This window comes from Xenia sp. Carnegie-2017, unplaced genomic scaffold (assembly GCF_021976095.1).
Source record: "Xenia sp. Carnegie-2017 unplaced genomic scaffold, XeniaSp_v1 HiC_scaffold_22, whole genome shotgun sequence".
In the NCBI taxonomy this organism is placed as follows: Eukaryota; Metazoa; Cnidaria; class Anthozoa; order Malacalcyonacea; family Xeniidae; genus Xenia; species Xenia sp. Carnegie-2017.
This window is the reverse complement of record NW_025813485.1, coordinates 261,216-276,380: the sequence shown is the minus strand read 5'-3', so window position 1 is coordinate 276,380 and position 15,165 is coordinate 261,216. Positions and strand designations below refer to the sequence as shown.

The following is a 15,165-nucleotide window of genomic DNA, read 5'->3' as shown; positions in this document are numbered from 1 at the left end:
GGGCAATCTCTATCATAGCATTTAGTTTCGTATCGTAAGTGATTAAATTATTGTATACATCGTGATAACACCATTGAACATTTTCAGAAATGTAATTCACTTGATTCAATCTTTTTTCTTCTTCAAAGAACTGATTTATAAAATCCTTAATCAATGTGCTTGTTTCAATAACCTTAATACGTAAACCTGTCAACGAAATTGTACTTTCATTTTCACATTCCATTCTAATGTGATTATCGACGACGATCTTTTTCATCTTTTCATAATATTTTAAAATCACGTCATAAAGCTTTTCCTGGTTTATTTTTTTAGTGATGATTTTATCTTCAATAAACTTTTCAATTTCTTCAAATGCAGAAGAAATATTTTCATATGAACGCACACAAACCTGAACAGTGATGGACTTTTTTCCACAACCAAATATGAGATGAACATAGTCTGTTTTCTCATCAGACGCGCGATCTAAATGTTCAATAAGTTCAAACTTTTATTTTGGAAACATTTTTATGTCAGATTAAAGCTTGATTCGAGAAAAGCACAAAAACAATACTTATTTGCATATTGCTATTATTTAGGAACTTTGTACCAAATACAGTATTGAAAATGAAGTTTGCAATAATTAGAATTGACATTTACAATATCGTTCCTGTGTTTGATCTTAACACGGGCCATCGACCAATCTGAGCACGCGTTTTTATAATGTTGTTTTATAATTAAAAAATAAAAGATGTTTACTGTGTTTGCACAGGCTTGTATGCAAACCGAGGAGATCTTTAGGAGAACTCGAGAGCAGATCACTGTAAGCCCGAGACCGAAGGTCAAGGGCTGCACATGATGCTCAAGAGTTCTCACATATTTCTCCGAAGCATAAAATGTGGCGACTGCTTGGACGCAAGTTGTTCGTGAAAAATCAAAATGTGTTGAATTTATTTCGATTTAGTTCAACTCGACAAAATCAATTACTCAACAGTGTTGTAGTTGATGACGAATTTCTAAGTATTCAATGGAAAGACGGAAATTTCGATGAATTTCCACATATTTATCTTCGTGAAAATTGCAGTAAATACCAAAACCCAATTACGAAAGGACGGATAATATCTCCTTTGGATTTAGATATGAATGTTGTACCCAAACATGTCTATATTGACTCGAATGTGTTAAACGTGATATGGAACGATGGTCACACCAGTTTATATACAACTGAAGAATTGCAATTATTGAGGTTGGTGAAGGAAAGATATTATGTTAGGCAGCCGAAAATTTAATTAGCTCAAATCACGGAAAAAATTGTTAGCGAAAAACTTGCGTAACAAGAAATATACTGCCAGAAGCCACTAGTTTTTTTTTGAATGGCTTGTCTTTCTTTTGAAACATCAACCGGCTATCGAATTTGAAATTCTTTGGCTTAGAAAAAAGTGGAAAAATTTTATATTGTTATGCATTTATTAATATTTACATGAAAACACACGTACTACACCATTATTGGTCAATATAATCTAATTCCAAAGCATTGAACTATAATAGATTTACATGATGTAATATTTAGTTCAATGTTCAAAAGCCAACATCAGAGAATAAACATATTAATACGTTTATATTATCTAATATGAGAAAAAATCTTTATGCAATGTAAGGCGGTGACATGAGACATGCACTTCCATTACGCCAAGATGCTATCACTCATCAACTTATGTTACATAATAACGTAATCTAACAAAAGGAGCATCTTAACTTTCTTTTAATATAAAAAAATTCTATATTACTGTAATATTTTACTGCAATTTTGTTTCTGGTTTTGCGCAATAAGGTCATAATAACAATGAATGCAAGAGTAACAAACTTTGTGCAATTATTGCAATCGAAGATCAAACATGAGTTATTTCAAATGAAAACGTTGTTAAGAAATAATAACAAAACAACATGGCTCAAACTTAACGTATGTATCGCTTTTCGTAATATAAGAACTTTACTCTCCACGATGTGAGCACTGTCAAGTGACATGCTATTATTTTATTTTAGAAAAATCGATATGAACACTCAAAAACAAACATAACTCATTTTATACAAGGAGAATAAACAAACTTCTGTCTTTGGACATTTTGAACAATGTTATACAATCAGATTCAATCAAATTAAGTTGTTTTTGTGGTCGTGTATATCGTGAGCAACAACTAACAAGTTGTGAGTAAGAAAAAGATCAGTTTTAAAAAGATAAAATACCATGGTGAATGGTCAAATAATAAAGTAATACCATTTACCGTTGTAGTTGCTCTTTTTAAAACACTTTATAAATTTCACCCCACGACAAAGGCTCTATTTCACTAAAGAAGATCAGTTATAAGTGGACTATGAAGAATGTTTGAAAATGCTTGTGATCTTAGATTATTATCCATGTGCTTTCGACACTCGACAGATAATGTAATATTTAACAGATTGTTCGATAAATTTAACATCAGACAAGTTTTCAGAAGTCACATTCCAAAAGTCTGAAGTGCAATGTCTCCTTGATTTAAACTACTAAGTAAAGTTGATCATTCAGTCAGAATTATTTAAAACCAGCTTTTGGATGTTAGAGTTACAAAAAATGCTCTATGGTAAAAAAACAAAACCGTTAAATAAAAAATTGATTGACACTTTTAATCACAAACATTGATCATATTTACATACTTTCTGCTGCACGTATCACATTAACTAGTGTGAAATATAAAATTGCGTAAAATTTATTTTGTCTAAATGTCCTACAGCTTTACATCATCTCATGTGGCTACTACTAGAGCACATTATTGGTAAATTTTCATTGGATCTGTTGCAACTTCTGAGTATAGACGTACGAATTTTTTCCATTCATTTGTAAAGAGTTCGATCGTCTTCTAAAAACTTAATTATAATTTATGAAATTATTTTTACAAATGTTGTAGGCACAAACCTCAGACTCAAGAAACCGAAATATTGGCAGACCATGTAAAATTGTGGGGAGATCTAACGTCGTTTAAAAATAAGACCATGCCTGTTTTTGATTATCAACGGCTTATGGAAAATGATTATACTTTATATCAATGGCTTGTAGAATTAGCTTTCAAAACTGGTATTGCAAAGATAGAAAACATTCCTGTTGAAAAACTACAACTACAGAAATTAGGAAATCGTGTTGGTTATCTTGTGTCGACAAATTATGGGTAAATTTATTCCATTTTATTTACAAGTATTTATTGATAAAATTTATGGCTTCTTTAAAGTTGTTGTTTACATCACATTTATTTCAGTTTAAACTTTGAAGTGAAAACACACAGTCAAGATAATGTAACAGATATTGGTTATACATCTGCTGAGTTACAATTACATACAGACTTCAATTACACATATCACCCACCTATGGTATGTAAATACTTAGTTTTCATTCACTTTTTTCATAGTTAAGTTCATAATCATATTTTCGCCAAGGTCACTGACAATTTTTACAAACTTCTGGCATCTTGATCGAAAAATTCATACATTGACAAGAATTTATATCAATTTCATGCTCTCGGCAGTCTAATATTTGAAATAATACACCAAAAAGATAGTTTTGCCATTTACCAAGCCGTGTTACTTTTGAATTATGCTAAAAAGTTTCTTTCCTTTTAGATTGGCATGTTCCATTGTTTACAACATTCTTCAAAAGGAGGCGCAAATCGCTGGTCTGATGGTTTTTATGCTGCTTACCGACTTTTTAAAGAAGATCCCGAATCGTTTTATTTGCTTGCTGAAACGCCTGTAGCTTTTTGTACTAAAGGCCGATCTGAAATTTGCGATTACAATTTCACTTCACGTCAAAGGCTTATTAGGTTTGAGATATTTATTGAATCATTATGAAATCTGTGTTGACATGCATAATCATCTTATACACTTTGTTTTTTCATAGTCTTGATTTCCTTGGTAAACTGTCTCAAGTTTGCTACAGGAACGATTATCGCGATAGGAACATGCCTTTGGAGCCAAAACATATGAAAGCGTTTTATAAAGCATATGGACGTTTTACAGAATTATTGAATGATGACGAATCATCTTTTTGGCTTAAGATAATGTCTGGTGAAGCTATGACTTTCAACAATTTCCGTGTTCTTCATGCAAGAAGTGCATTCGAAATTGAAAAAGACAGCAAGAGTAGATGGTTACAATTTGCTTATATGAACTTAGATTGTGTCCACTCCAAAATACGATTGCTTGCTGAAAAACATGGCGTTTCATCTCCAGTATAATGCGCAATATTATGTCATCAACTTAACAGTAAATGTAAGAACTTTGATTAAGATATGGATTTTTATACTTTCATATACTCTAACATGAAGTTGTAAGTGCAGAATCAGTATTAAAGTCATCAATTAACATTCAGGCTTGTTATTTTGGAAATCCTCACTAGTTGTTGTATTATTATGTGGAATTGCAGACTGGTGAAGAAACTTTTTTCATGTACATTTTCCTGTTCAAGCAAAAGCAATTATGTAAAACAAATGAACTCACTTTGATAAGACTCGTTCACACGATCCATTTTTAGGATCCGAAAAAATCGGATTCGACAAATCGGATCGTGTAAACGGGCCTATATAAAGAATGAAAAACATAACTGAATATCTAAGACGCCATGAACGCATGCACAGAGAGACTATTATCTATTAAATTTTAAAATTAGCTACTCACAATAAGAAAAATATATTTTACATATAAAATAGATGAACATTTTAAGACTGATATTAAATTATTGTAAAGTTAAAAGATATTCAGGATAGTACTGATTATCTTGAAATATAACATACATAGTTGGATTATTTGTGTTATCGACAACAGAATCATACAGTAGACCAGGATTTTCAGGATCATTTTTGGATGGCGGTGCTTTCATTCCGCTTTTTCCACGAGTGTAATCTCCTACAAGCACCTTAGCAATGTACATTTTTGGTTTTGACCATAAATATCCCTTTCGAGCGTATTTAATGGAATATGGTGCATTCTTGGCAAAATACACTCCATTTCCATATGCAACTCCTAGAAATGTAAATATTACGAACCATTCTTTTAGTTTGCAATAGTTAGTGGCATGCAATGAAATGTCGGAAAAAATATTTTTACCATTTACTCCAGCAAAACTACGACTGAAGTTGTTTGTATTTATTGAATCAATGTTATCTGCACTGGTTCCGTGGAAAAGACGCATTTCATTTACGTTACCGCGCATAGAACTCTTAAAGGCCTGGTATCTAGAATATAATTGAGGGTTTTGTATTCGGTGAATCTCGTACAGTTGATTTGGGCTGCCACCGCAAGCGAAGAAATGATTTTGAACTTCAATATATTCCACTGATGTCGGTGTTAATTTAACAAGATTGACAATTTGATTGGAAGATTGAGGAGACCAATTTGATGGAACAGAAAAATCTGTAATAAGTAGGAATATATGTAGTCAGAAGAAATGATTTACAAAAGTTTTAAGTATAAGAGTGTTCTACTGTTGAAGTGCAGATAAAAACAGTGAACGTTGTTACTTTTCAAGGTAAAACAACACAAACCTGAAGTAGCACCAAGCAACTTTCTTTTTAGTTTCATTGTTTCACCAGTTATTTTGTTTGTGGTTTGCATTTTTGAGAAATCGATAATGAAGTGACCGTTACGTTCTGTTATTTCTACAGTTGATTTACCATCCATACGGGCAATCTCTATCATAGCATTTAGTTTCGTATCGTAAGTGATTAAATTATTGTATACATCGTGATAACACCATTGAACATTTTCAGAAATGTAATTCATTTGATTCAATCTTTTTTCTTCTTCAAAGAACTGATTTATAAAATCCTTAATCAATGTGCTTGTTTCAATAACCTTAATACGTAAACCTGTCAACGAAATTGTACTTTCATTTTCACATTCCAGTCTAATGTGATTATCGACGACGATCTTTTTCATCTTTTCATAATATTTTAAAATCACGTCATAAAGCTTTTCCTGGTTTATTTTTTTAGTGATGATTTTATCTTCAATAAACTTTTCAATTTCTTCAAATGCAGAAGAAACATGTTGATATGAACGCCCACAAACCTGAACAGTGATGGACTCTTTTCCACAACCAAATATGAGATGAACAAAGTCTGTTTTCTCATCAGACGCGCGATCTAAATGTTCAATAAGTTCAAACTTTTATTTTGGAAACATTTTTATGTCAGATTAAAGCTTGATTCGAGAAAAGCACAAAAACAATACTTATTTGCATATTGCTATTATTTAGGAGCTTTGTACCAAATACAGTATTGAAAATGAAATTTTCCATAATTAGAATTGACATTTACAACATCGTTGCTGTGTTTGATCCTAAAACGGCCATCGACCAATCTGAGCACGCATTTTTATAATGTTGTTTTATAATTAAAAAATAAAAGATGTTTACTGTGTTTGCACAGTATGCACTTGTATGCAAAACGAGGAGACCTTTGGGAGAATTCGAGAGCAGATCACTGCAAGCCCGAGACCGAAGGTCAAGGGTTGCACATGCTCTAGAGTTCTCACATATTTTATAAAATAACAATACAAAACAGACAAATCTGCAGTATGCTTGGGTAGTGCTTTTTAACTCACCTTTCATTATTTTGGTTTTTCGTACTCCCCCCGGATCATATCTAACTAACTGGATGTGTTTTAATGAAGTTTGTGGAAATTTGGAGCTAAATTTTTCAAACTCTTCCTTCATTAAACGTAAAACGATATTTTCGGGAAATCTGTGGTTTCCAGTTCCCAACAATGGCATTGCCACAGTACGTGCCAAACGTCGGCTGCATTCCAATAGTATTTTTGATAAAAGTTTCCGCAAAACCTAGGATCGTAAACACGTTAAATAATCGCTTACATGAGATAAAAGTCGTTGTTATAAGTTACTTACTTCTTCAGCATCCCCACCAGGCCTCCAACTACAACAAACAGCGTGAATGACGTAATTACATGAAAGATTTCCTGCTTTTGTTACTGCAATGTCCCCTTTTTCAATATGAGAATATCGACAACATTCTGTGACATACGAAGGTCCAGCAATTCTATTTAATACACGACCAAGCGCTGTTGGATGTCCCAAATTTGAAACTGCTGAGTTGACGATGATATCAGCCTTTTAAAAAATATGAAATAATAAAGAACTTTCTCTACAACATAGTGAGTTATCGTTTTGTTTGCTAACTTGTTCCATGATTAAAGTTGCATGTAACTGTTGAAGATGGATAATAAATTTTAATAGTCTTATTAATACTCACTGTTTCATTGGCAAGATCACCATATTTCCATGAAACTTTTAGACCTTCATTCGTGATAAAATTACAATTATCAAATGGTTCAAATGAATATTTTAAAGTTTCTTCGTCTTTACTCGTTTTGTCCCTTAGAGTACGGATACCGTTGATGTCAAAATTTTCAATATTTTCTTTGTCACCAAAAGTCAATTTTACAGTAACATCATTTGAAACTTCAATAACTTTAATGTTTCTTTCGCCATGTTCATTAAATAATAATTCAAAACTGCCTACAGATGTGTAAGATTTCGTTTCCGTCTTTACTTCATCTTTCAATTTAATAACACGTGACTTTGCTTCTTCAATTCCTTGTCTTGTGCCAGAAATCTCCACTCTTCCTTCGTCAATTTTAATAATCATTTGTTCTTCTTTAAGTTGTAATTCAATATTCTGAAATTCTTTATTCAATCTCTTTTTTAGGAAATCATTTATCTCAGGCTCAATATCAATTGTACATGATTCAATTTTTGACGAATCAATGAAATTTTTTATGAGTTTTGTATATTTGTCAACAAGAAATGTAGCGCCATGTACAATAACACTCCAACTTTCAAATACATCTTCATCGCTTTTCTTCCATTCAACGAGTTCTTCCGAATCAATTGTTGTAGAAATGTGTATCCATGTCTTTGACTTCCATAAATGCTTGTTTTCTTGACGAAAATCTACCACTACTTTTTGAATATTATTTTCTATGCATTGTTTTACTGCTTGTAATTCTTCCATTGATTGTGTCACGATCTTAAGCACGGGTGTCGATGCAACCAAAAGCACGTCATCAATTTTTTCGTCGGATAAACACTTTTCAAAATATTCTAATCCTGGTTTCTTTGACAAAATTCCATTTTTCATTCGAAAGATAAAGTTCTGTAATATTTACTTTTCCAACAAATTCTTCGAATTGTTGTTTACCTTTTAAAACATCAACTTCACATCCTTCAAAGTAAATCTGATCCTTTGCCTCTGTCAGAGAAACATCAACTAAGCCAGGATTTTCACTCTTTATTTCCTCTAAAATGTTAGTATATTCAATATAGTCCATGTGATCTTTTGAAACTGGTAGGAATTCAACGATTCCCTTCACTTCATCACATTCTTCTTTTACACTCTGCAAAAATTGTTCCACAATTCCAACAACAGAACTCCGTTCACTTTTTTCTACGATAACAACTAACCATCTGGCATTGGATGCAAGCCAACAGTCAGCTTCAAAAGACAATAATTTTTCTTTGAGAACTTTTATCTTTTGGCTCACGGACTCTTTCAGTAAATCTTGCATTTCGTAGCTCTCTCTGCGAAAACGTTTCAGAAATCCATTCACAGAATTTCTACATACATCTGACCATTTAGGAATGTTGATATGTTCGGATTTTTGCATTACTGTGATGTAAGGTATTCCAGGTTTCCATTCAAGTTTTCCATTGAGCTTTTCCAACTGATTTTCAAGATCTTCTTTCAATCTCGTATTATTCATGACAAACTTTACGACATCATTACTGACTTTGAATGAGAAAGGTTCGTGTTTTACGGGGGGTCGAAACGATGTCTGGGAAGTTTCATTGTTTTGAATTATGCCACTGTTTCGCAGGTTTCGTTTTTCAAACTTTGATGATTTTGAATAATTTTTTTGTCTTGGAGAGTTAATGCCTACAATAAAAGAATTCAAGCTGACACAACACAATAAAAAAGAGAACTGGTTGTGTATGGTTGTTTATGGTGAATTTCAGAGAAACTTACCATCTGTTGTTTCATGACTTTGAATAAAGCTTTCAACTTTCCTTACAACATCATCAACATCTGTTTTCAAGCAACAAACTATCAGATTTAATGTTTTTCTTTCTAGAGTAAGAGAACTGGATTTAACAGTTTCTTTTAATTTTGACAAATTTCTCTCAATCTGAGAAAAGAATGCTTTTTGAATGGGAAAACATCTCTTTACAAAGCATCCTGCATTCTTCATTGCTTCCCTGACATCATTTAAAGCTCTATCATACTCTGAAGAAGCAGATACAAGAATTAAATTGTTTTATTTATCCAGCATGCTGCACCATATGAACTCACTCTTTTTTGAATTTTTTCTATCCATTCAGGGGACCATTCTTCAGATTCTTTATCTAATTGAAAACGTTGCTTGTAAAAAGTGATACAGAAATTTCTGACGATACTTTCACCCTTTTCTTTCCAATTTTCAACTAATGTGGCCTCACTTTTCCTTACACTCATGCGTACACAATTCGGATTCACCAAATTTATATTAACACCAATGTCAGACATTTGTCTTTTTAAGTCGTCTAGTTGTTTTTTCCTTTTACTAAGATACTTGACAAGATCGGCGTCAATTTTTATAGATATCGGCGTTTCTTTTTGCTCGCTGTTTTTTGAGGATTCGTTATTTGCCTCATCTTCTAGCAAACAAAAAGGATTGGATTCAATTTTCTTAACTGAATTCAGTTTATCTTCTTCAAAAGGTTTTCTCCAATTACTGCGTTCACTTCTTCCTTTGTTTCTTCCTTTTTTAAATCCTGAAGCCATTTGTATTCATAAAAGAGTTCATTAAATGTTGGATTCTTCTGGTTTAGAACCAGCTCTGTACAACTACACCGACCAACATGACAAATTCTTATTAGTGGCAAGCTGAAATTCGGTGATATAGCTAAAGTTAATACAATAAAATGTGATATAGAAATCTGTAGTTGTTTCAAGTTTTATACAGTTAAGGTTTTTCGTTATTTTTTTCAGAACAGATTTGAACGATTGGCGGAGACAATAATAAACAACTCTATGTCCACCAATGACACTCTTTTCATCCTCTTCAAAATTGAACGTACTCAGCTTTTATCAAAAACATGGCTGTATGTCTAAATGTTCTCTCTTTGTTGTAAATTAACCTGTAAGACTGAAAGAAAAAACAGTATCGTGTTATATTAACTAAAGTTTAAGTAAATTAAGTCTGCAGTCGAAGTTTATAAACTCAATCTCACAATAGGAATTGAAAGAAACGTTCGTCTACATTTGCAAATTTAAAGTTGTTCATAGAAAAACCCGGCTCTCTTTTGTTGTTATTTTTAATAAATATTAAATATTTCATTAGTTTGATCAATTTAAAAACATTGAGAACAGAAATACAATTCAAACTTCTAATATTCAAGGGGCGCCACGGTCAAGTATCATTTGTATTAATAATCACCACATTTCACACAAAGGCATGGCATTACAGTGACTCCGCGCGTTAGCAAATTACATCATTTATGTTCAACTTACCTTTTTCAAAGAAACGAATAAATATAAAGAGCAGAATTGTCTTTAAATGAAACGCTATTTTTGATCGTTTACAATCAGTTTATATCAAACTTTACCAAGCACATGATCGCGTGATCACATGGTTAAGCAGTTTTCCAAGAAGCAAAAGTGAAACTTAAAAAATTAAACTTCACCATCACTGAATAAACTGAGAAAAAAATAAATAAATATTAAAAAAAAGTTTAAACAAATAAAATGTATGTCAAACGGATTTTTTAATTCTCCGTTGTCTCTATCTTAGTATCACTTAAACCAGTCAAAAAGTCGTTGAAAAATAGGCTAGCAAGCTAAATAATTAACAGCTAAAAGCTAGTTTGAAGTTAAATTATATAACATACTTTTTAATTCATCCTTTCTTTTACTGTTCCTCCCACCGTGTTTTAACAGAAATATTATTTCTAATATTCTAATATCTAGATTCAAGTATGAAGTATCTTATCTTAACATTTTCTCCCTCCCCCCGTCCCCTTCTCTCTTCCCAACACCTCCACCCCGGTTGTCCAATCAGGTACATTGAGAAGTACACTGAATACAGATGAATATTGAAAGTTGGTCCAGCAATTCTTTAATTTATCTTCCTTAAAATCATTGATAAATCATGGATAGAAGAAAAAAGAACAGATTACAAAATTCTTGGTTAAAAGAACAACATAAACGCCCTCGTGATAAAACTTTCTCCAATGAGTTAACATGTCGGAGTTTTACATTTCAACAAAATGTGGTGAGTGTGGTATTACAAAGTTCTCATGTATTAGTTTCACGTTAAGGTGTTTGGAGAAGATAGGGAAAGGTGATTTTCCAAGTCTATCTGTTTCATTAGTAATATTTACGGCCACAAACGATGGATATTCGACGTCGTTAAACTGCCTTACTAAATTAATTTCTTTCATCTAGCTTCAAGAAAGAAAATCAAGGCAAACAAAGTTAATAACGTGAGTTTCTACTGTGAATACAAAGAGTTTGCTGAACTAAATTTGCTCTTGTTCACCATAGTTTATACTAACCAATTTACCACAATATTTAAAATCAACCAATGACTTTTGTACAAAGCAACAGAACAAAGCAACTTTTTTTAAAACTAACCACCAAAAGCATGTTTTTTAATCGTCATACTATTTGTGGCATACAAAATATTAAGAAGATGCATAGATTAATCAGTTTATAAAAAACTTTTTCATAGTTCCATTTAAAATACTTTAGAATTTGTAATATTTGAAGAATTATGTATCTTTTAATGTCATTCATAATGAGTGAGAAAGGTCTTAAATGTCTTTTACCAACAGTCAGGGAGCAATGTTTTATTTTGGTTACTTGTGCGAACCAGGATAATGTTGCTAGATCTTGTATAAAATCCATCAAAAATAATTCTTAATAGATATTTCTTGTGTTGTTCCGTATATTTAAACAAATGTGTACATAGTTGCTAGTTGTTATTATTTTTTCTTCAGTTCTCTATGATGTTTAAGTAAAATGTATTTTAAATATATATGACAGGGATTTACTTGAGCTTTTTCATTTCACTTTCACATTTTAGTTATCCTCAGTTGAATAGATAGAGTACTATTATTGACACCTAAATTTTCAAAGATACTTTCATTTAAGGCAATATTTATACATATTTATTTGAATATTTATTCTGTCAAGATAAAAGACTCAATTTAAAAAAAGTCTTGAAAACAGTTTTGAAAGACCAAGGAACTAATGGAAATTTAAATAAATAGATCAAATATTTTTTTGCATCTCTTTGAATGCACTTTCATTTTTTTCTGAGTTCTAAATGAATTTTCCTGTATTTGGTAAATTTCTGTATGTAGAAGTTTATTCATTAACATTTTTGTGTAACATTAGTGTGTTTCTTATCTTTAAACTTGTGTCATTGAACTAACCATGTCATTGTTTTAAATTATTTAGTAAATGGTCTGATTGGAATAGTATTCTATGGTAAAATGTTCTAGTTAGACACCCATCCTTCTAATTACATAAACAAAGATTTTTTATCTTAAATTTTGCTCCCAGCATTTTGATTACTATTGTCAATTATTATGTTGTTAACATCATTATTTGTTTTTGCATTTAGTAGACATGGAGTTCATGATCTTAGTAATGGAACATCAGGCAAAGCAAGGTGGTCATTTAAAATTTTGTTAATGTATCACATGTATATAAAAAGCACTTTTGTCATCACCATTTTCCAAATATAATATTTTCTATACATAATATTTTCATTCTAACCTTTATTGACAACTTTAATACATGTGGAATATGAAGACAATGTCTAGTTCTTGCATGACAATTATTCATCATATATTGTTCAAGTCTATTATTGTATTGTTTATGTGCAAGAGTTGCCCAGATGTTTTACATAGAAGATCCGGTATAAAAACCACTTTATCATTGTGCAGTGTTGAGTTTGATCCTTCCTTCATTCCATTGGAGGAAACAATGTGGATGTTTGAAGAGTTAAAATGCAAGATACCATGGAAAGAAAAAAACATCAAACTTCAAGGTAACAAGAGTCATGTTTTGATTCTTTACACTTTTACATGCAATGATGTTATATAAACTTTACTTCACTATAATTTATGTATTTTATGCATTCTTTAGGTGAATATCACCGTCAACCACGATTAACGGCATGGTTTGGTGATTTTCCTTATACTTACTCAGGATTAACTCTTCAACCATATCAAGTTTGTTCTTTGCTGATTATTATCAAATAATTTTCATTTTAAATTAATATGTGTTTATTTATAACGAACTTTTAGTGGTCTCCTCTATTGGACTCGTTACGAGAACGAATATTTTTGAAAACTGGACTTACGTTTAATTCAATGTTGGCAAACTTTTATCGCAATGAGAAGGATAGTGTCGTGAGTATGCTTATACTTTTGTGTAATTATTTTATTAATTTGACAAAAATCAAGATACATGTAATATTCATGTTTCATGACACTCATTTGACTTTCAACGTTGACACAGTGACAATGTTTGAGGGTTACATTAGAACTCATCAATTTGATTAAAACTCGCAACTTGTGATATTATGATCTCACAGGATGATTAAAACGACAAAATAATAATTATGTAATCGGAGAAAATTATTTTAGAAGCATTTTTTTTCAACATGAAGGAACAATCAAACTAACATTAAGTATTTTGTAGGATTGGCATAGTGATGACGAGGATTCCTTGGGTAATAATCCTGTCATATGCTCTATCTCATTTGGGGAAACAAGGATTTTTGAAATGAGAAAAAAACCGGTAGATTCAACTTTAGGAAAGAATATCGATGAAATTATTAAAATTCCCTTGCCATCTGGTAGTTTATTAATCATGTCTGGTGCTTGTCAGTCAGATTGGCAGGTTATTATCAATCTTTATGATTGAAATTTTCTTTATTGAAATGAAATGTAGTATTTAATAACATTTCATCATTTAGCATCGTGTGCCTAAGGAATACCACAGTCGAGGACCTCGTATCAATTTAACGTTTCGAAATGTAAATATATCTTAAATTGTATAATTCACGCTTGTGTTGGTTGGTGTGTCAAAGTTGTGTGTCTTGATCAAGCTGTAAAATAGGGAATTAAATGTATATACTATATAAATATTGGGCTTTCTCGTTTTTTGATCGTGTGAAAGTTTATCTTTTTCTGTTCGAGGGAAAAATATCTGTGTAAATATTCCATTCAGTGTGAACTGTATGTAAATATCTTTTCAATAAATTATGATTGTACAAATATTGAATGACATTGATTCCTTGAGAAACGTTACGATAAGCTACTTAACAGAACAATAACTACATACTTTGTAATTGTTGCCTGAAAATAGGTTTTCAAATTTCATTTTGAATTTGTAATATGTATGAATTTTTACTGATAGGTGTTTGCAAGAAAATCTTGGAGCAGTGTGCCTTTTCCAACTTCAAAACGTTGCGAAGTGTGTTTAAATGTTTTTATTGATTGCGAAGAAAGAACAGGAAGGCCATAAAAAATCTTCACCACTTTATTTTGACTTTGCAACCGAAAACTGAGTGAATTATATATACTGGTAATAATTGTTAATCAAACTTTTGCAATTAAATAGTCGATGCAACTCATTTTTACCAGTTACCAGTGTACCACTAGTCAGTAGTTATTGCAAGATATAATTTTTAGAGTATAAATATAATTGCCCAACACGAAACTTTTAATAAGGCCATGGTTATATAAATTTATTAACAACAACGTTTCGTCTTTAACTTAAGACATCTTCAGATTACAATACATAAATGTAGGAAGTACGAAAACATATTTACAGTAGAACCTGTATTAACCGGTTACCCTTGGGGTTTCTCGTGTGACTGTTTAATACAGGTTTTTAGGAAAAATCACCCGACGGGCTACCTGTAATATTTCATAGAACTAAAAGTTCAACCAATCGGTATTGTTCCTTAACACATATGCCGAACAGGCCCACTATATTAAGCAATTTTTTTCATAGTTTGAAATTCTTGGAGATATGTTTTCTTGTCAATGGCTGAAAGGACGTAAGAAAAGTTTAAATTTCTGGTGTAATTCGT

The 15,165-nt window shown here is 31.5% G+C and overlaps 3 protein-coding genes across 5 annotated transcripts; 2 read left to right on the top strand and 1 right to left on the bottom strand.

Annotated features, from left to right (window-relative positions):
- Positions 1-848: 848 nt before the first annotated feature.
- Positions 849-4,367, top strand: LOC124445569 (gamma-butyrobetaine dioxygenase-like). The gene is made up of 5 exons (XM_046996297.1): positions 849-1,222; positions 2,919-3,176; positions 3,264-3,375; positions 3,625-3,824; positions 3,902-4,367. Exons 1-5 carry the CDS (start codon positions 873-875, stop codon positions 4,236-4,238), a joined length of 1,257 nt encoding a protein of 418 aa, XP_046852253.1. The 5' UTR covers positions 849-872; the 3' UTR covers positions 4,239-4,367.
- Positions 4,368-4,638: 271 nt separating this feature from the next.
- LOC124445565 (protein mono-ADP-ribosyltransferase PARP14-like) lies at positions 4,639-10,655 on the bottom strand. Of its 3 annotated transcripts, XM_046996290.1 has the most exons (8): positions 10,566-10,655; positions 9,042-10,200; positions 7,269-8,951; positions 6,905-7,126; positions 6,604-6,838; positions 5,544-6,143; positions 5,107-5,412; positions 4,639-5,022 (listed from the first exon to the last, which is right to left on the bottom strand). In XM_046996290.1, exons 3-8 carry the CDS (start codon positions 8,154-8,156, stop codon positions 4,736-4,738), a joined length of 2,538 nt encoding a protein of 845 aa, XP_046852246.1. In that variant the 5' UTR covers positions 8,157-8,951; positions 9,042-10,200; positions 10,566-10,655; the 3' UTR covers positions 4,639-4,735. The 3 variants fall into 3 exon arrangements, with proteins under 3 accessions (XP_046852246.1, XP_046852244.1, XP_046852245.1); XM_046996288.1 differs by having other exon boundaries at positions 4,639-5,412; XM_046996289.1 differs by having other exon boundaries at positions 4,639-5,412; positions 9,042-9,938.
- Positions 10,656-11,118: 463 nt separating this feature from the next.
- LOC124446187 (alpha-ketoglutarate-dependent dioxygenase alkB homolog 3-like) lies at positions 11,119-14,703 on the top strand. The gene is made up of 9 exons (XM_046997016.1): positions 11,119-11,325; positions 11,499-11,536; positions 12,682-12,729; positions 13,007-13,110; positions 13,209-13,294; positions 13,370-13,474; positions 13,767-13,967; positions 14,044-14,103; positions 14,487-14,703. Exons 1-9 carry the CDS (start codon positions 11,203-11,205, stop codon positions 14,592-14,594), a joined length of 873 nt encoding a protein of 290 aa, XP_046852972.1. The 5' UTR covers positions 11,119-11,202; the 3' UTR covers positions 14,595-14,703.
- Positions 14,704-15,165: the final 462 nt, after the last annotated feature.